The sequence below is a fragment of the Artemia sp. Qi Xiang Cuo genome, chromosome 13 (assembly GCF_049724085.1).
Source record: "Artemia sp. Qi Xiang Cuo chromosome 13, ASM4972408v1, whole genome shotgun sequence".
Classification (NCBI taxonomy): Eukaryota; Metazoa; Arthropoda; class Branchiopoda; order Anostraca; family Artemiidae; genus Artemia; species Artemia sp. Qi Xiang Cuo.
The window spans coordinates 45,817,914-45,840,698 of NC_142806.1; the positions used below are offsets into that span (position 1 = coordinate 45,817,914).

The 22,785-nt window shown below is 35.0% G+C and overlaps 1 protein-coding gene across 1 annotated transcript; it reads left to right on the forward strand.

Moving 5' to 3' along the window:
* The first annotated feature begins 10,749 nt into the window (after positions 1 to 10,749).
* On the forward strand, positions 10,750 to 21,389 carry LOC148945333 (PDZ domain-containing protein 2-like). Its single transcript, XM_089099010.1, has 3 exons — positions 10,750 to 10,760; positions 14,911 to 15,809; positions 21,078 to 21,389. The coding sequence occupies exons 1-3, from the start codon at positions 10,750 to 10,752 to the stop codon at positions 21,203 to 21,205; spliced, it is 1,038 nt and encodes a 345-aa protein (XP_088955136.1). The 3' UTR covers positions 21,206 to 21,389.
* The last annotated feature ends 1,396 nt before the right edge of the window (positions 21,390 to 22,785 follow it).

A 22,785-nucleotide genomic window follows, 5' to 3' on the forward strand; every position in this document is an offset into this window, starting at 1 on the left:
CTTTTTCTTGATTTCAAAAGCAAATATTTCGAAACTAAGAGCAAAAATATAAAGAGTTAATTATTAAATATTTTAATAGATTTCAAATGACATCAGAAACTAGTTACGCCACTTTGGAATGGCGTGATATTGAGCAATAAAAAACGACGCTCATAGTATGAAGTTGAACATAGCATTTCCACTGGGCTATGCATAATTGCATAAATTGACCTGAATTTAATTTTTTCCCAAGTATCTGGGAACAGGGATGGTGTATTTGGCCGCTTCTTTTATGCTCGGGGCACAGGGGCAAGGATTTAGGCGCTATTTTTCTGCGATTGTGTAGCTTATGGTTCAAGCAGTGCTCAGCGTGACTTCAAAATTGTTTGTTAAAAATGATTGCTCCAAAAGCTTTTGAAATTTAAGCCTCGTTTGCTATTTAATGAATTTAAAAGCAGAAAAATATGACAGATAATGTTATATATTGTCAGTTGGGTATCAAAAGGTCGTATCTCCATAATTGTAAATTTTTAGAAGAGCAAAAAAAACTCGCAACTTTGGTATTTCCCCTCCGATAGCCATAAAACAAAAACGGATTGATATGGATTGATTTTACATATCAATCCGTTTCTGTTTTACGATTGTCTGAGGGGAAATAAAAAGTTGTGAGGTATTTTTTTTGCTCTTCTGAAAGTTTGCAATTATGGAGGTACAATCTTTTGATACCCTACTGATGATTTCAAGAAATAACCGAAACATTATTTTTAAAATATTAACATGTCCTAGATACCCAAATGATAGTTTCAACAATAACGTTCAGCTTCAGTGGTAAAAGACGTATTGGGGGTAATTGGGAATCCCTTTGATCTGTAAAATGCGAATGTAATGATATTCGCGTCATAAACATCAGTGATATTGTTTGTGAACTTTATTTGGTGGGGGAAACCTTTCTAATGCTTGATTTGAAAGATTTGAACCGCAAAGTCACTGTTTGAGGTTTTCTCCTACATTGAAGAAGAAAGAACAAACAAAAAATAGAATATCCCTTATCATTGATTGTCGAAGGGAAACTCATTTGAACTCATTACAAGAGAAACTCATTTGAACTCATTACGAGAGAAACTCATTTGAACTCAATAAAAGAGAAACCAACTTGAACTCATTACAAGGGAAACTAACTTGAACTCATTACAAGGAAAACTCATTTGAACTCATTAAAAGAGAAACTCATTTGAATTCATTACAAGAGAAACTCGCTTGCACTCATTAAAAGAGAAACTCATTTGAATTCATTACAAGAGAAACTCGCTTGCACTCATTATAAGAGAAGCTAACTTGAACTCACTACAAGAGAAACTCATTTGAACTCATTACAAGAGAAACTCATTACAAGAGAAACTCACTTGAGCTCATTAAAAGAGAAACTCATTTGAACTCATTACAAGAGAAACTCATTTGAACTCATTACGAGAGAAACTCATTTGAACTCAATAAAAGAGAAACTAACTTGAACTCATTACAAGGGAAACTAACTTGAACTCATTACAAGGAAAACTCATTTGAACTCATTAAAAGAGAAACTCATTTGAATTCATTACAAGAGAAACTCGCTTGCACTCATTAAAAGAGAAACTCATTTGAATTCATTACAAGAGAAACTCGCTTGCACTCATTATAAGAGAAGCCAACTTGAACTCACTACAAGAGAAACTCATTTGAACTCATTACAAGAGAAACTCACTTGAGCTCATTAAAAGAGAAACTCATTTGAACTCATTACAAGAGAAACTCATTTGAACTCATTACGAGAGAAACTCATTTGAACTCAATAAAAGAGAAACTAACTTGAACTCATTACAAGGGAAACTAACTTGAACTCATTACAAGGAAAACTCATTTGAACGCATTAAAAGAGAAACTCATTTGAATTCATTACAAGAGAAATTCGCTTGCACTCATTAAAATAGAAACTCATTTGAATTCATTACAAGAGAAACTCGCTTGCACTCATTATAAGAGAAGCTAACTTGAACTCACTACAAGAGAAACTCATTTGAACTCATTACGAGAGAAACTCATTTGAACTCAATAAAAGAGAAACTAACTTGAACTCATTACAAGGGAAACTAACTTGAACTCATTACAAGGAAAACTCATTTGAACTCATTAAAAGAGAAACTCATTTGAATTCATTACAAGAAAAACTCGCTTGCACTCATTAAAAGAGAAACTCATTTGAATTCATTACAAGAGAAACTCGCTTGCACTCATTATAAGAGAAGCTAACTTGAACTCACTACAAGAGAAACTCATTTGAACTCATTACAAGAGAAACTCATTACAAGAGAAACTCACTTGAGCTCATTAAAAGAGAAACTCATTTGAACTCATTACAAGAGAAACTCATTTGAACTCATTACGAGAGAAACTCATTTGAACTCAATAAAAGAGAAACTAACTTGAACTCATTACAAGGGAAACTAACTTGAACTCATTACAAGTAAAACTCATTTGAACTCATTAAAAGAGAAACTCATTTGAATTCATTACAAGAGAAACTCGCTTGCACTCATTAAAAGAGAAACTCATTTGAATTCATTACAAGAGAAACTCGCTTGCACTCATTATAAGAGAAGCTAACTTGAACTCACTACAAGAGAAACTCATTTGAACTCATTACAAGAGAAACTCACTTGAGCTCATTAAAAGAGAAACTCATTTGAACTCATTACAAGAGTAACTCACTTGAACTCATTACAAGAGTAACACACTTGAACTCATTACAAGAGAAACTCATTACAAGAGAAACTCACTTGAACTCATTACAAGAGAAACTCATTTGAACTCATTACAAGAGAAACTCATTTGAAGTAATTACAAGAGAAACTCATTTGAACTCATTACAAGAGAAACTCACTTGAACTCATTACAAGAGAAACTCATTTGAACTCATTACAAGAGAAACTCACTTGAACTCATTACAAGAGAAACTCATTTGAACTCATTACAAGAGAAACTCACTTGAATTCATTACAAGAGAAACTCATTTGAACTCATTACAAGAGAAACTCACTTGAACTCATTACAAGAGAAACTCATTTGAACTCATTACAAGAGAAACTCATTTGAACTCATTACAAGAGAAACTCATTTGAACTCATTACAAGAGAAACTCATTTGAACTCATTACAAGAGAAACTCATTTGAATTCATCACAAGAGAAATTCATTTGAACTCATTACAAGAGAAACTCATTTGAACTCATTACAAGAACTCATTTGCATTGATTGGCTTTTCAAAATTTTATTTTACATTGAAAATGGGGAAGGGGTATGAGTGATAAAAAATCAGGCTAGGGTGGCTCGTTAATCTTAAAAGTTCAAGAATTACCAATCATAAGCAATAATATTTTTAGTTGATTTCAAGGTTTAGTCTGTATCCCTTTCTTTCTTTCTTTCTTCCTGTCTTACACATTTCCTGCTCTCCCCATTCGAGCCCTTGGCTCTCCCCTCTTTCTGTCTCCGTCTGTTTGTCTTTCTCACTCTCTCACTCTCCCTCTTTTTTTGTGCTCTCTCAAGATCAATCTTAAATCCCAATTTCAATATTTCTTAGATTATTGAGCCAGGAGCATTATTTGGGTGATGGCCAGTAGGCTATTGTCCCACTTGCCTTGACTTCTACCCTTTGTGTCTTATTTACTATACTTAAAGGCAAAATATAAAATAAATAACAGTTCCTAAAAAAGAAAACTGAGGAACAACCGATTAGTAACACCAAGCGGATTCAAAAACGCATTAGTACCATTTGTGGCTTTCATCTTGCGTAGAATGATTGCTTTTGGGTGACTATTAACTTTTGTGGGTATCTTAATACCCTGTAAGTTTTAGAAGAAGTTATTTTTTTGTCACATGTTCTGGTCGCTGATTTGGCTGATTGTCTTGTGCTCAACTCCAAGATGGGTGGAACGGCGGTGCATGTTGAACAATTGAAACTACCTTTTCTCACGTACTCCGTTTTCTTTCTTTTTTTCTTACTCTTACTTTTAAATTTTCCTTAAATTTATAGCTTCAGTGACAGGACTTGTATGTCCTGCAAAATCAAAACACAGTGTATAGGTTATGTCTTGAGGTATATTCATGATGTAATTTTATACGGACCACTGAATTGATTGGTGAAATTCGAAAAGCTCTGGGACTCGTTTTCCGTTAATTGCTGAAAAAACATATTTGCAAAACTTATAGGCGTCCGCAAAATTTTCTTGGGGCAAATAGGTGAGCCTGAAAATTAATCAAGAAGGAGGAGGGAGTCGAAAGTCCTTAAAATTTAATTCAAGAAAAGTTTCACATTCTTTTATATCTTCCGTAATGTAGCTTCTGTGGATTTTTGCCGTCTAAATGAGGGTAAATTTCTAGTTTGTCCCCTCTTCCGTGTACCCATTACTAAAATCCATGTGTGTAGTTCCATTATTGAACTCATTTTCCGTTATTTTTACGTAAAAATGCCCGTATTTTATACCAAAATTAATCCCAAAATGTTGTCTTACTTAACACTTTTGAGCTAGGGAGGCGGGTGATGGTGTTGGTGGGTGGATCTCAAAGCAGTAACAAATCAGTTAGCTTGCAGCACATTATTTGAAAAGAGAAAAAATAGTCAAAACTATGGAATTTCGGGATATGCCCCTTCCATGGGCGTAGGCAGCATATTGTCTAGGGGCGGGGGGACAGTCGATTGTGTGATGGAGGGGGATATGTGTGATTGGGGGAAGCTTTTTTGGTCAAATCATAATCCAAATCATTTCATCATTGTCATTAATATGTGGAATCTGCAGAAGCTGCAGCGCCAACTGCACACACACAAAACACACTACACCACTACCTTTCTTACCTAACAGATGATTCTGATGTCTTAGTTTAACAAATTGTTTGTAACCTTGTATTGTAAGATGTTCAGGACTTAGATTATGTACTTCTCTAACTGTAATAATATCAGCTCCAGTTAATTGAACCTAACCCTCAAGTTCCCCTATTTTATTAATGTTGAGACTTTCCACATTTAAAGTTAAAAAAATAACACATTTTGCAGGGAGAGAACCATTTTCTTCACTTCTTTCACTCTTGTACAATTTTTTTTAACAGAATTCTAAAAAATCAACATGGATTTGACATTTTGCTCTTCTGAAAGTTTGCAATTATGGAGGTACAATCTTTTGATACCCTACTGATGATTTCAAGAAATAACCGAAACATTATTTTTAAAATATTAACATGTCCTAGATACCCAAATGATAGTTTCAACAATAACGTTCAGCTTCAGTGGTAAAAGACGTATTGGGGGTAGTTGGGAATCCCTTTGATCTGTAAAATGCGAATGTAACGATATTCGCATCATAAACATCAGTGATATTGTTTGTGAACTTTATTTGGTGGGGAAACCTTTCTAATGCTTGATTTGAAAGATTTGAACCGCAAAGTCACTGTTTGAGGTTTTCTCCTACATTGAAGAAGAAAGAACAAACAAAAAATAGAATATCCCTTATCATTGATTGTCGAAGGGAAACTCATTTGAACTCATTACAAGAGAAACTCATTTGAACTCATTACAAGAGAAACTCATTTGAACTCATTACAAGAGAAACCAACTTGAACTCATTACAAGAGAAACTCACTTGAACTCATTAAAAGAGAACTCACTACAAGAGAACTCACTCACAAGAGAAACTCATTTGAACTCATTACAAGAGAAACTCATTACAAGAGAAACTCACTTGAACTCATTAAAAGAGAAACTCATTTGAACTCATTACAAGAGAAACTCATTTGAACTCATTACGAGAGAAACTCATTTGAACTCAATAAAAGAGAAACTAACTTGAACTCATTACAAGGGAAACTAACTTGAACTCATTACAAGGAAAACTCATTTGAACTCATTAAAAGAGAAACTCATTTGAATTCATTACAAGAGAAACTCGCTTGCACTCATTAAAAGAGAAACTCATTTGAATTCATTACAAGAGAAACTCGCTTGCACTCATTATAAGAGAAGTTAACTTGAACTCACTACAAGAGAAACTCATTTGAACTCATTACAAGAGAAACTCATTACAAGAGAAACTCACTTGAGCTCATTAAAAGAGAAACTCATTTGAACTCATTACAAGAGAAACTCATTTGAACTCATTACGAGAGAAACTCATTTGAACTCAATAAAAGAGAAACTAACTTGAACTCATTACAAGGGAAACTAACTTGAACTCATTACAAGGAAAACTCGTTTGAACTCATTAAAAGAGAAACTCATTTGAATTCATTACAAGAGAAACTCGCTTGCACTCATTAAAAGAGAAACTCATTTGAATTCATTACAAGAGAAACTCGCTTGCACTCATTATAAGAGAAGCTAACTTGAACTCACTACAAGAGAAACGCATTTGAACTCATTACAAGAGAAACTCACTTGAGCTCATTAAAAGAGAAACTCATTTGAACTCATTACAAGAGTAACTCACTTGAACTCATTACAAGAGTAACACACTTGAACTCATTACAAGAGAAACTCATTACAAGAGAAACTCACTTGAACTCATTACAAGAGAAACTCATTTGAACTCATTACAAGAGAAACTCATTTGAATTTATTACAAGAGAAACTCATTTTAACTCATTTCAAGAGAAACTCACTTGAACTCATTACAAGAGAAACTCATTTGAACTCATTACAAGAGAAACTCACTTGAACTCATTACAAGAGAAACTCATTTGAACTCATTACAAGAGAAACTCACTTGAATTCATTACAAGAGAAACTCATTTGAACTCATTACAAGAGAAACTCACTTGAACTCATTACAAGAGAAACTCATTTGAACTCATTACAAGAGAAACTCATTTGAACTCATTACAAGAGAAACTCATTTGAACTCATTACAAGAGAAACTCATTTGAACTCATTACAAGAAACTCATTTGAATCATCACGAGAAATTCATTTGAACTCATTACAAGAGAAACTCATTTGAACTCATTACAAGAACTCATTTGCATTGATTGGCTTTTCAAAATTTTATTTTACATTGAAAATGGGGAAGGGGTATGAGTGATAAAAAATCAGGCTAGGGTGGCTCGTTAATCTTAAAAGTTCAAGAATTACCAATCATAAGCAATAATATTTTTAGTTGATTTCAAGGTTTAGTCTGTATCCCTTTCTTTCTTTCTTTCTTCCTGTCTTACACATTTCCTATGCTCTCCCCATTCGAGCCCTTGGCTCTCCCCTCTTTCTGTCTCCGTCTGTTTGTCTTTCTCACTCTCTCACTCTCCCTCTTTTTTTGTGCTCTCTCAAGATCAATCTTAAATCCCAATTTCAATATTTCTTAGATTATTGAGCCAGGAGCATTATTTGGGTGATGGCCAGTAGGCTATTGTCCCACTTGCCTTGACTTCTACCCTTTGTGTCTTATTTACTATACTTAAAGGCAAAATATAAAATAAATAACAGTTCCTAAAAAGAAAACTGAGGAACAACCGATTAGTAACACCAAGCGGATTCAAAAACGCATTAGTACCATTTGTGGCTTTCATCTTGCGTAGAATGATTGCTTTTGGGTGACTATTAACTTTTGTGGGTATCTTAATACCCTGTAAGTTTTAGAAGAAGTTATTTTTTTGTCACATGTTCTGGTCGCTGATTTGGCTGATTGTCTTGTGCTCAACTCCAAGATGGGTGGAACGGCGGTGCATGTTGAACAATTGAAACTACCTTTTCTCACGTACTCCGTTTTCTTTCTTTTTTTCTTACTCTTACTTTTAAATTTTCCTTAAATTTATAGCTTCAGTGACAGGACTTGTATGTCCTGCAAAATCAAAACACAGTGTATAGGTTATGTCTTGAGGTATATTCATGATGTAATTTTATACGGACCACTGAATTGATTGGTGAAATTCGAAAAGCTCTGGGACTCGTTTTCCGTTAATTGCTGAAAAAACATATTTGCAAAACTTATAGGCGTCCGCAAAATTTTCTTGGGGCAAATAGGTGAGCCTGAAAATTAATCAAGAAGGAGGAGGGAGTCGAAAGTCCTTAAAATTTAATTCAAGAAAAGTTTCACATTCTTTTATATCTTCCGTAATGTAGCTTCTGTGGATTTTTGCCGTCTAAATGAGGGTAAATTTCTAGTTTGTCCCCTCTTCCGTGTACCCATTACTAAAATCCATGTGTGTAGTTCCATTATTGAACTCATTTTCCGTTATTTTTACGTAAAAATGCCCGTATTTTATACCAAAATTAATCCCAAAATGTTGTCTTACTTAACACTTTTGAGCTAGGGAGGCGGGTGATGGTGTTGGTGGGTGGATCTCAAAGCAGTAACAAATCAGTTAGCTTGCAGCACATTATTTGAAAAGAGAAAAAAATAGTCAAAACTATGGAATTTCGGGATATGCCCCTTCCATGGGCGTAGGCAGCATATTGTCTAGGGGCGGGGGGACAGTCGATTGTGTGATGGAGGGGGATATGTGTGATTGGGGGAAGCTTTTTTGGTCAAATCATAATCCAAATCATTTCATCATTGTCATTAATATGTGGAATCTGCAGAAGCTGCAGCGCCAACTGCACACACACAAAACACACTACACCACTACCTTTCTTACCTAACAGATGATTCTGATGTCTTAGTTTAACAAATTGTTTGTAACCTTGTATTGTAAGATGTTCAGGACTTAGATTATGTACTTCTCTAACTGTAATAATATCAGCTCCAGTTAATTGAACCTAACCCTCAAGTTCCCCTATTTTATTAATGTTGAGACTTTCCACATTTAAAGTTAAAAAAATAACACATTTTGCAGGGAGAGAACCATTTTCTTCACTTCTTTCACTCTTGTACCATTTTTTTTAACAGAATTCTAAAAAATCAACATGGATTTGACATTTTGCTCTTCTGAAAGTTTGCAATTATGGAGGTACAATCTTTTGATACCCTACTGATGATTTCAAGAAATAACCGAAACATTATTTTTAAAATATTAACATGTCCTAGATACCCAAATGATAGTTTCAACAATAACGTTCAGCTTCAGTGGTAAAAGACGTATTGGGGGTAGTTGGGAATCCCTTTGATCTGTAAAATGCGAATGTAACGATATTCGCATCATAAACATCAGTGATATTGTTTGTGAACTTTATTTGGTGGGGGAAACCTTTCTAATGCTTGATTTGAAAGATTTGAACCGCAAAGTCACTGTTTGAGGTTTTCTCCTACATTGAAGAAGAAAGAACAAACAAAAAATAGAATATCCCTTATCATTGATTGTCGAAGGGAAACTCATTTGAACTCATTACAAGAGAAACTCACTACAAGAGAAACTCATTTGAACTCATTACAAGAGAAACTCATTACAAGAGAAACTCACTTGAACTCATTAAAAGAGAACTCACTACAAGAGAACTCACTACAAGAGAAACTCATTTGAACTCATTACAAGAGAAACTCATTACAAGAGAAACTCACTTGAACTCATTAAAAGAGAAACTCATTTGAACTCATTACAAGAGAAACTCATTTGAACTCATTACGAGAGAAACTCATTTGAACTCAATAAAAGAGAAACTAACTTGAACTCATTACAAGGGAAACTAACTTGAACTCATTACAAGGAAAACTCATTTGAACTCATTAAAAGAGAAACTCATTTGAATTCATTACAAGAGAAACTCGCTTGCACTCATTAAAAGAGAAACTCATTTGAATTCATTACAAGAGAAACTCGCTTGCACTCATTATAAGAGAAGTTAACTTGAACTCACTACAAGAGAAACTCATTTGAACTCATTACAAGAGAAACTCATTACAAGAGAAACTCACTTGAGCTCATTAAAAGAGAAACTCATTTGAACTCATTACAAGAGAAACTCATTTGAACTCATTACGAGAGAAACTCATTTGAACTCAATAAAAGAGAAACTAACTTGAACTCATTACAAGGGAAACTAACTTGAACTCATTACAAGGAAAACTCGTTTGAACTCATTAAAAGAGAAACTCATTTGAATTCATTACAAGAGAAACTCGCTTGCACTCATTAAAAGAGAAACTCATTTGAATTCATTACAAGAGAAACTCGCTTGCACTCATTATAAGAGAAGCTAACTTGAACTCACTACAAGAGAAACGCATTTGAACTCATTACAAGAGAAACTCACTTGAGCTCATTAAAAGAGAAACTCATTTGAACTCATTACAAGAGTAACTCACTTGAACTCATTACAAGAGTAACACACTTGAACTCATTACAAGAGAAACTCATTACAAGAGAAACTCACTTGAACTCATTACAAGAGAAACTCATTTGAACTCATTACAAGAGAAACTCATTTGAATTTATTACAAGAGAAACTCATTTGAACTCATTTCAAGAGAAACTCACTTGAACTCATTACAAGAGAAACTCATTTGAACTCATTACAAGAGAAACTCACTTGAACTCATTACAAGAGAAACTCATTTGAACTCATTACAAGAGAAACTCACTTGAATTCATTACAAGAGAAACTCATTTGAACTCATTACAAGAGAAACTCACTTGAACTCATTACAAGAGAAACTCATTTGAACTCATTGCAAGAGAAACTCATTTGAACTCATTACAAGAGAAACTCATTTGAACTCATTACAAGAGAAACTCATTTGAACTCATTACAAGAGAAACTCATTTGAACTCATTACAAGAACTCATTTGCATTGATTGGCTTTTCAAAATTTTATTTTACATTGAAAATGGGGAAGGGGTATGAGTGATAAAAAATCAGGCTAGGGTGGCTCGTTAATCTTAAAAGTTCAAGAATTACCAATCATAAGCAATAATATTTTTAGTTGATTTCAAGGTTTAATCTGTATCCCTTTCTTTCTTTCTTTCTTCCTGTTTTACACATTTCCTTATCGCTCTCCCCATTCGAGCCCTTGGCTCTCCCCTCTTTCTGTCTCCGTCTGTTTGTCTTTCTCACTCTCTCACTCTCCCTCTTTTTTTGTGCTCTCTCAAGATCAATCTTAAATCCCAATTTCAATATTTCTTAGATTATTGAGCCAGGAGCATTATTTGGGTGATGGCCAGTAGGCTATTGTCCCACTTGCCTTGACTTCTACCCTTTGTGTCTTATTTACTATACTTAAAGGCAAAATATAAAATAAATAACAGTTCCTAAAAAAGAAAACTGAGGAACAACCGATTAGTAACACCAAGCGGATTCAAAAACGCATTAGTACCATTTGTGGCTTTCATCTTGCGTAGAATGATTGCTTTTGGGTGACTATTAACTTTTGTGGGTATCTTAATACCCTGTAAGTTTTAGAAGAAGTTATTTTTTTGTCACATGTTCTGGTCGCTGATTTGGCTGATTGTCTTGTGCTCAACTCCAAGATGGGTGGAACGGCGGTGCATGTTGAACAATTGAAACTACCTTTTCTCACGTACTCCTTTTTCTTTCTTTTTTTCTTACTCTTACTTTTAAATTTTTCTTAAATTTATAGCTTCAGTGACAGGACTTGTATGCCCTGCAAAATCAAAACACAGTGTATAGGTTATGTCTTGAGGTATATTCATGATGTAATTTTATACGGACCACTGAATTGATTGGTGAAATTCGAAAAGCTCTGGGACTCGTTTTCCGTTATTTGCTGAAAAAACATATTTGCAAAACTTATAGGCGTCCGCAAAATTTTCTTGGGGCAAATAGGTGAGCCTGAAAATTAATCGAGAAGGAGGAGGGAGTCGAAAGTCCTTAAAATTTAATTCAAGAAAAGTTTCACATTCTTTTATATCTTCCGTAATGTAGCTTCTGTGGATTTTTGCCGTCTAAATGAGGGTAAGTTTCTAGTTTGTCCCCTCTTCCGTGTACCCATTACTAAAATCCATGTGTGTAGTTCCATTATTGAACTCATTTTCCGTTATTTTTACGTAAAAATGCCCGTATTTTATACCAAAATTAATCCCAAAATGTTGTTTTACTTAACACTTTTGAGCTAGGGAGGCGGGTGATGGTGTTGGTGGGTGGATCTCAAAGCAGTAACAAATCAGTTAGCTTGCAGCACATTATTTGAAAAGAGAAAAAAATAGTCAAAACTATGGAATTTCGGGATATGCCCCTTCCATGGGCGTAGGCAGCATATTGTCTAGGGGCAGGGGGACAGTCGATTGTGTGATGGAGGGGGATATGTGTGATTGGGGGAAGCTTTTTTGGTCAAATCATAATCCAAATCATTTCATCATTGTCATTAATATGTGGAATCTGCAGAAGCCGCAGCGCCAACTGCACACACACAAAACACACTACACCACTACCTTTCTTACCTAACAGATGATTCTGATGTCTTAGTTTAACAAATTGTTTGTAACCTTGTATTGTAAGATGTTCAGGACTTAGATTATGTACTTCTCTAACTGTAATAATATCAGCTCCAGTTAATTGAACCTAACCCTCAAGTTCCCCTATTTTATTAATGTTGAGACTTTCCACATTTAAAGTTAAAAAAATAACACATTTTGCAGGGAGAGAACCATTATCTTCACTTCTTTCACTCTTGTACAATTTTTTTTAACAGAATTCTAAAAAATCAACATGGATTTGACTGCATTCATCCATTTTCAAATAATCTATATATTTAGTTAAACATTATCAGTGCTATCTAATAATTTATAACAAAAAATATTAATAGGCAAATACTAATAAATTAGGTTAAGTTAGGTTAGATTAGTCAGATGGTACTTGACTGTTTGTTTATAAATGATTTTCAATACTTAGATAACAGATATGAATATTGAAAATTAGAAATACGGTGAAAGAAGTGAAGATAAAGGTTCTCCCCTTGGAAAATATGTTAACTAGGATTATTTTGTATATTATGAAGTAAGAATTGTTTTCTTAACATGTCTTCATGTGTAGTGGAATGCTCATACATATACGCCATTGGATGTTACCTACTCCTGTCAAAATGTATGATTTCTTTGATTCTATTGCTCATCCTTGCTGCAATTCCATGAAAATTCTTAATCCTTAATCTAATCCTAAGCCCATCCCATATAAATGAGCTACTGAGTTCATAGGCCTACTTTCATAGTCTATTTAATCATATTTTAATTATTCTGATTTGAATAGACCTACGTATTTTAGTCATTTAGGACAGGTGTATTTACCCTTCTGAAAAAAAATCCGATTCCTAAGGTGTTAAAATTGCCCAATTTTGCGTGCTAAGCAGCAATTTTTGGTGCTACAGTAAAAACGAAAATTTGCGCGCGTCGTGGTACGATTTCGGTAGCGGATCTGATATTTGGACATTTCTGTTTATTTCCAGTTTTTTCAACCATCTACCTTTTATCAACTGCTTTTTCAGTCATATCTAATGTAAATTTGAAGGTCAGGGGGGCAGCTGTCCCCCCTGACCCCCGCCCTACGCCCATGACCCCTTCTGATCCGTTATCACCTGTGCAGAATTCAAAATCAATGACAAAGAAAATCAGGATTTTCTGATATTTCGTTAGCTAAAAAAATCCAATAATTTATTACCGTTTCTTGAAGAAAGTAAGATAATTGCTTGCTCGGGGCACTCTTCGAAAATTAGAAAAAATTGCATGTTTTAGAACGTTTACTGGTAATGTATATTGTGCCTTGCACCAACTCGACTGGTTTACAACGGGTAAGAGGAGTGGATGACAGTTCGCCATTCTTTGCTGTGTTAATTTGTTTTAGTTTTGTTTTCGTTTTTGTAGTTCTGTTTTGTGTTTATTTTATTTTTTTCTCCCTGCTTTACCAGTCATAAATCCTGTGGGGGGAACATAATGGTGATTTTTGTGTGTGTGTTCAAATTGTTAGTTAAATAATTGAGCTCAGAACTCTATCAAACCCTGTGAAGAGTTTGAGATGAAACTTAAAAAAAAAACCTTTTCTTCTGAGGAAGTTCAAATTTGAAATCATGGAGCAAAAACGAAGAATAAGCTTCTATGGTGATATTTAGATCAGAGAAAAAAAGATAAAGAACATACGCGGTACCAGATTCTCTTAATCGTTTCTGTGTTCTGAATCATGAACCATTGTACTTATTTGCTATTCATAATATGTATAATCAGGGGCGTAGTTTGCTATGGGGCAGGGGGAAACTGATCCCTCCAGACCCAAGTTTGCCCCCCTAACCCTATTTTGTTTCCCCTCCAGCCGAAATTTAGTTTTTACAAAAAAATCCTGTCAAAATTAAGATAGGCCAGTATAATTCAAGTATCCAGAGAAACTGGTCAGTTTTCTTTAGTATATCTTTGCCTTTATGGTAATATTTGACTCAGTTTTCAGTTTTTACTGTCATTTTCACTTGATTTGAGAAAATTGGTTCCAATTTTTCCCCTCCCCCCAGGATTTTGACGAAATTACGCCACTGTCTATAATGTCTAGTTCACTTGAACTATATCCAAGGAGTGATAGGCCTACAGTAGATTACCTTTTAATGGCATTCAGTGATTGGGGATAAATAATAATCGCAATCTCCGTAGTTTACACACTAGTCTATAATGGTGGAGTTATAATTTTTATTTGACCAGAGCCTGAGAAATTTTTCGAATTAAAAAAAATGTCTCTCCTGTGATTTATAGAGAAACAACCATTTTATAACGTTGAATAATCTTTATTCGATAAACATGAATAACTCAAAAATATGAGAAATTTTTTGTGGCCTTTAATAAAACATTTCCATTTTAGCAGTTACTATAGGTGAGATTGATTGCCTTAACAGCAAAAACAACTTTCACGGAGGTAAAACTTCCAATAAGCTCAAAAGTATTCGATTGTCATTGTTTTATTATTGTAATAACAGATCATTCATTTCGATTTATTGATCAAATGTAATTTGAAACGACCCAGGAGGTATATTTTTTCTGAATCTCATTTTTATTTTCAGAGACGGCCGACTCCAGCCAGGAGATGAAATCATTAATGTTAACGGGAAACGACTCCGGGGGGTGGAACTCACAGAAGCGAGAACACTCTTGACACCTGCATCAGGCACTGTTGACATTGTAATCTCCAGGGAATCTTTTACAAGTTTAACCTCTGACGTTGGCTATCAAACTCAGACCTTGGGTCGAATGAAACGATGTGGATATTCGATACGACAGGGGTTTAGACGACATCTCAGTGGTGAAACCCTAGATCTAAATCAAGATAGGAAACCGCAAAAACCCCTTCCTCCCACACCAACGAATCCCATCGTACAGTCCATTCGACACAGAAGAATGCTCAAATTTAGTTTTTCAGAAGATACAAATAATGATATATATGAAACAATAGAAGACAAAAAAGCGCAATTGAACCCGGCGTCACAGTTTAATCCAGCCACTCAGCGCAACCAATTATCTTTAGATTTGCACCCAGATGATTCAGAAATGTCGAATACTGTGGCACGGAGCCCCACAAAAGTAGAGCCAACAAAAACTATGCCGTTACTAAATAGCCCTGAACGATTACAAATAAGCACACGTCGGTGTGGTGACTATAGTGATATTGAACATGCCGCCTCGTTTTGCCAAACCTCTAAAAGAGGTTTTTACCGTCCTAATCCAACTCGTTCAAAACTAACGGATAGTATACAGTCCTCATTGACAACCTCATACAGAAGTGACAGTAGAAGAGTGTCAACTTCAAGAGTATTTATAGTTACTTTTAGAAAAGGACCGAAAACTAAAAGTTTGGGTTTCAGTATCGTTGGGGGAAGAGACTCGCCTAAAGGTCATATGGGTATATTCGTGAAGACCATTTTTCCAGACGGACAAGCCTCGGAAAATGGTGAACTACAAGAAGGTGAGTTCCATTACATGACAGGACTTCTGTATTAAATTCAGTCGTCTAAAATAAACGAAAATTTATTGCTATAAATAAGGTAATTTCAATAATTTCGCCATAACGTTAATATGTTCAGCTAAGAATGATGGCATTTGCGTCAATTCAGGGGGGGGGGGGCAAAATGTATTTTTCAAAGTCAAGGGGGCAAATTTGTCAATTTTTTCGTTTTTCTCAATGACAATACCAACAACTGCATTTTCCAATGAAAATGCCACAAAAAAAGGTGTTTTCAATATCCTGGTGAGGAGACAAAAAAAATCTATGAGGAGGTACGTGCCCTGGGGCGTCGTTTAGGAGGGAATACTCCCCCAGTAATTTGGAGAAATAATTATTATATAACCCATGCCTCTTGACTATCCGGATATGGACCTCTCTTGCCCCCCCACCCCAATAAAATGTTGCTACGCCGCCAATAGACACAACAGGGTTAATAATCGGTACTTGTCTAAAATATAAAATACACCAGTGGTGGATCCAGAGGGGGATGAGGAGGGCGCGCGCCCCCTAGCGTAGTCTAAAGTATTGTAATTTACTTAATTACCTGAATTTTGCGTTAATAAAACTTGCTCCTAACGCAAGTTTATCGGATCAATCTATTTTTCCCCCCACCCTAAAAAAATTTTTGGATCAACCTATTTTGCGCCCCCCCTCTAAAAAAAATCCTGGATCCACCCTTGAAATACACTCGAGAACTTGTATTAAGAATACCTGGTTTTTCACGTTGTCTACCAGACAATATCCTTCAGCTCGTTCAGAAACCACATTATAGCTTTTTTTCATTAATTATTTAGTTGGTATTTCGGTTAGGTTATTTTAGGTTACGCGCTCTTCTATAGTTCTTTGTGGTAGATTTCATAATTTTGCTACTAAAGCATTGTATTTTCATAATATGTGTTTTATTTCATTAACAATCACCAAACTTCACTTCTCGAGTGTGTTTTATATAATAGACAAGTAGCCAATAATCATGTAAGATTCATCTGGCTCAAAACCATAAAATATGTGTACAAAAATTTTGATTTTAGATGGCCGAGCTGAACTATTGTAATTGCTTGTTTACTCATTCATGTGCCTTATTCTTTGGATTTTTCTTAGTAATAGCCTGCATTTGGCTAAATTTTTATTAATAGCTTGTGTTAAAAGTTCACTCTATTAACCTGACCTTTGAATAGCGTTTCGTAAAATGAAGTCTGGCTCATTGTTGACATTGAATTAACTTTACAAAATAAATGTTTGATTTTTAGGTAAATAATCTATATTTTCATTTTCGAACGTAAAATAAGGTCTGAATACACAGGGACGTTGTTTCGGAGGGGAGGGGCAATCCCCCCAAAAAATAGAGAAAAAACTATTATATAGCCCATGCTCCTTTACTATCCAGATATGAACCCCTCTTGCCCCCCCCCCCCCAATAAAAACACTGGAGAGACTCCCCTGTACATACATTAAAGCTCGATTTAAAATTAACGCCAGAGGACAAAAATTCTACATGTGGATTCCCCGTTATTTTTTGGCATTGTCAGTTAAAAAAGGGTGAAGAATATGGTATTGGACTTTACAGTCCCTACCAGAGGTGGTGATCTCCGTTTATTGTCCCTTCAACCAAGAAGTGCAATAGGAGGCCGGGGCCAGCCATCATGTGCTTTCACACACCCGATTTCTCCAGGTACCCTTATGGAGCTTGGTTGACACCACTGAAGCTTACAGAGTCAAACCATTGATTCTCGTTTCAAACCAAATAATTGGCGACACCAGGACCCAAAACCCCAACCCGAAAGAATATCAAAACGGGGAGTCCTAGACCTCATTAACCCACGAAGAAGCCTATCTTCCCCATCCTGGATAATTGAACCCCTTAAATGAGAAAGCTGCCTACACCTGTAATATGATTACAGGTCTAGCACGCCAACTACTCAACTCAATTGTATGATCAATTAAGGTCATTTGAAAAGAAATAAGGCCTGATAAATAAGGCAAAATGTCGGAGAAATGTGTCATGCCATTGGTCGCGATTGAATGCGTCAATCAGGTTACTTTATTTGCTCTTCAAAATTTTCTAAATCTCTTTTCTACATTCGTCAATTTCTTATGAAACGGTCCAGTTTAAGGACTTCTGGCAAAAGCTAGTAAAATTAGTTCTTAAGAGGATGGATGGTTTAGTTTTTCAATTGATAGAAAAGTTATATTTTATTTTTCAAACGATTTTGCCCCTTATTACAGCTATATTTTGTAAGCAGAGCTGCTAGATATCATTGCACCAGGTTTCCATTTTACCAGAGAAGCTTGGGGCTTATCATTTTAAGTGAACCTGGTCTCAATATACAAAAATAGCAATCTTTGGAATTTTTCTTCCGAGAATATTTGGCTTTTTATTCTAGGCTCAGCCACTCAACTAGCGTTTTGGGTAATCTTGCGCCTTAGCCCTTCCAAAGCCAGGGGCTGATTCAGGGGGCCGGGGGTGACCACAGCCCCCAAGATGTTGCTGGCACCCTCATTTGTTTTTTTCTCTTTTTTTTAACCTTCTTTTTAAATAAACTTGTCAATTTGGTCAATGTCACATTGGACCCCCCAAAATTTTGCTCTAGATCCGCCTTTGTCCAAAGCTGTTTTCTACGCAGGGTGACTGAAAATTCACTTTACAGAACCCAATAAACATTTAAGTGTTGTATAGTAATTATTCTTCACATGTAAAAATTGTGCGTGAATTAGCCTTACTTCTGAAAAAAAAGAAAATCACATTTTTATTTTATTTTAAGGAAGGCTCTCTGGAACCAGGCACATGTTATGTGAATTTTCGAACATTCAGGGACGTGGCTTACTGGGCCTTGACCAGCATGCTCCCTATGTTTGAGAAAACATTAACTCCTTTGAATAAAGGATGTCAATCCTCCACATTATAGTTTACCAGCAAGGAGGATTCCCGGACAAAAATTGGACAGCGGTGGGGTTTGGTATTATGTCCACTGCGGCAATATAATTTCAAGCCATACGGCATTTACTTTTTTTCTTCTTGTTTTACAAAATAATGGAAACTTGGCTGATTTTCAATTACTGAAGCAGAACTTTACAATTTAAAGGAACAATGGAAGTTCGCATACTCTGCAATTTACAATGGTGTACAACATTGCTGTAATAAAATGATGCCAAGTTTATAGACATTTTGAGCAGCTTTAGTAAATTTTGGAATATCAGTGTTCTGCTTCAGAGAAATTAATATATTAATTTGGAAGCATACACAGGGGGAGAGCTTGGGGTCCGCCACCCTAATATCCGAAATTTTTTCGTATTTCTGAGCCTTTCTTATTCAAACTATCGAAAAGAATTATTTATATTTTTTAACGACCCTCCCCCCACAAAAAAAATCTGCCGTATGTGCTTATTGTAATTGTATCGGCAGATTATGCTTTGCTTACCTACTGGGAAAGCAGTAAAAAACAAGGAACTTTATTATGCTGAAGGTGACCAGGAATGTCATCACGAATGAATAAATCTTATCTTATTAGTTCAATGTTCAAAAGAGATCTCCTTAGGTAAAATTGAATTAACCGGACAGTCTAAAAGGTATTCCCAGGAATGGTCCTGGAACACAACACAGTGCTTGACCTAATTTAGAATAAATGTGTAGACTTTTCGGCGGCTACTGTACCGAATATAGATCGCTTATATTTAGGATTGTTCCTAACTGAAGATGGACCATTCCATCTTACATCGTTCTGTGAAGCGATAATGGATAACCAGTACTAAAAATTGACGTCCATTCCGCAAGGCATAATTTTCTATAGGGCAGGGGGGAAATTGCTCCCCCCCCAAACTCCAGTCCCCCCTCAGTATCAATTTTTACGTTTAAATTTGACGAGTTTTTTTTAATTTAATGTAAAGAAATTGTATTTCCAGCATGAATGTTGTGCTGTGTATTGCAAATATCTCACTCTCTTATTACCAAACGGACACTATTTTCCTACTCCTTTTGATTAGTCCATTGATTTGGCTGTTTAAAGAAACCGGGTAATCTTAGCTCTAATAAAAATCAAAAATGAACAACAAAAATGCAAATCAGCTTTGCCAATTCTTTCCCTAGCTGAAAGTCTGCTTAGCAATCTTTTTGAGTGTTGTCCTTTGGCTGGGTTCAGGCATGTAGACAGGAATTTATTAGAAAGGGGGTATTTCACTAGACATAAAAACTGTGTCTGGCGTATCCCCCCCCCCGCGTAAAATTTCATACGCGGAGATGCGTAATAACCCTGATTCACACAAGGGAAAACGTTTTTGTGTTATTTTTCTGGATTTTTTTTTTAACAAAAGGGGAGGTATTTTTCATTCTATAGGGGTCAATTCTCCCTCACCACTCTGGCAAGTGCAGAGGTTGGACGATCTTATTCTAATTCTTGGCTGTTTATTATAAATACCATGGTGTTTTACAAGCGACGAAAATAGAACCAAACCCAAAATAAAAACTTTCACGCCTGTAGAAAGACCTATATAAAAATAAAGTCACACAGTTTATTACGGAATAGCTTATCTTCTATACAAAAATTAGAATTTTGGTAAAAATTTCCTACTCTCTTCTTTTCCTGGTTTGTCAATAAAAAAATAGACTTATTAATCGTTAATCAGGCACTGTTTCAGTCTTGAATCATCTTAGGACTTTATTTCTGCTCCAGTTAAATTTTTAAGACCAGGGGACCGAGCTTCGCTTATTGAAGCGAATTTTATGCATAGAAACAATGTTGGGCGTTCCCCCACCTTTAAACCCCCCCCCCCCTCTGTGAAAATGCAATCACCGCATACCCTGATTCACACAAGAGAAAGCTTTTCCGTGTAATTTTTCTAGATTTAGTTGTGTTGACATTCATTTTATGCAAATTAAACTTTCAAATTAAAAGAAATCCGCGCTTGAATCCGTGGAGGATCTTGACCAGCTCATTCACGTTCAAACTTTTCTTTGGTTAGGATATTAGTCGGCCACACAACAAAATTGTTTTGTTGGTTTAAACCCAGTACTTACAGCTCATGGCTGCTCACGAGTCAAGTAATCTATCCACAAGTCCAGGGCAACATTATCCAGGGCAACATTATCCAGGACACACTGTTCATCATGTTTGGGTCTTTATATCATTTGCGATAAAATTTCTTGATCTTTTTTCAATTTCAGCTTTAAAATTGCATTTCCCCCCTATGTCAATATTCAGTTTTACTTTTGTCATTTAAAAATTTATTATCTTACAGGCGATGAGATCCTGGGAGTGAACGGGTGCCCCCTAACAGGAATGTCCCACACTGAAGCCATAGCAATGTTTAAGTCAATTAAGACTGGCGATATTGTACTAACGATCTCAAGAAGACCCATAAAGTGAAAACTTGGACTCACTTCCGTTTTGCTAAATCTCTTTGTGCATGGTTGAACATTCCCTGCTGTTTAAATTTTGCTTGCTACTTATGAATTTTCAATGTTATTATATCGTGAGAATGAAACATCTCTTTTGGACACCCATTGTTTAAAAAATTACTCTGATTAGAAATAGAAGCCGCTTTTCTTTCTTTTTATTTGTTTGAGGTTCGTAACAGTCTGAATTGTAATCGTTGCCGAATTTTGGATACTTTGGACTTGGATAGCAAATTCCGTTTTGCAGAACGCTACACAAACCTAAACGTTATAACAGCAATTTAGGAAAAAAAAATTCTAAACTTAAATTTGAAATAAATGTCAAAATATCAAGGGTACTTGTATCCACTACCTGATATACTTCGTATAATTATGTTTCTCTGACGCTCAATCCTAATGAAACATACTAAAGTAAGATTAAAATATAATAATTTAGAAACAAATTTGGATTATATATTTGTACATTAGGAGGGTTGGGGTAAAGTATAGCGGGTCTGTTTCTCTGATGCTCAATCCTAATGAAATACAAAAAATATGATGAAAATATAATACTTCATTAACCAAATAATGGAAACTACAGAGGTGCTTTACCCCGCCCCCACCCCTAATGTGCAAATATATAGCTGAAATTTATTTGTAAAAAAAATAGACAAAAAACTGGTTATACTTACGTTCTACTTAGATGAAGAATATTAGGTAGGGGATATTTCATACAAGTACCATATCAAGAATTGAGAGCAGAATAAAAATAAAAAATATCACTCTAAAGTAGGCTCTTGGTCCCTTATTAGACTAAGAAATTAACTTTTACCATTTAAGACGAGTGACAGATCAGGAATGGCTTTTTTAGACTTCAGAGTATATAGTATATGTTCATCAATTTTCAGAAAAATGACTTTCTGTCATACTTTTAATGACCATAGACAATAAGATTTACAAGGTTATCTTGCATTAGATGACCATAAGAAGGTTCGACATAAGAACCTTTTAATACTGCTTTTCTTCTGTTTTTTAGCTGTTTTTTGCTCGACAGATTTGGTTGCATGTGAGAAAAAAAACTGCACGAAATTAAACGAAACTTGACCATGAGGAACACTAAATCCCAATGGATTTAGCAGCCATTACCACGGCAACGACCATCATCACAGGTTTTTTTACAAGAAACCTCTCTAGTATTGGAAAAACGTACCTTTTCTTAAACTAATCATCCACTGCTAACATTATACTAGTTCTGATATATCCATCAATATCCTTGAAGTGCGAAAATTTACCAATTGTTTCGACACTAGCTCACCAAACAATAATTGAAATAAATATGAAGAATATTTGCTACCTCGACGTAGATACTATTAACGTGACTTAAAAATGGCTTGATGAAAAATTTAAAAGAAACTAAACACATTATTTTTACATTCAGTTGAAAAAAGTTTTTATGTTTACATTCATTTATTTATGTTACATTCGAATATATATATATATATATATATATATATATATATATATATATATATATATATATATATATATATATATATATATATATATATATAT

Excerpts from the sequence above, each read along its gene's own strand:
- LOC148945333 (XM_089099010.1), top strand. Across the intron at positions 15,810-21,077 it reads AAATGGTGAACTACAAGAAG|GCGATGAGATCCTGGGAGTG; the intron begins GTGAGTTCCATT and ends ATTATCTTACAG.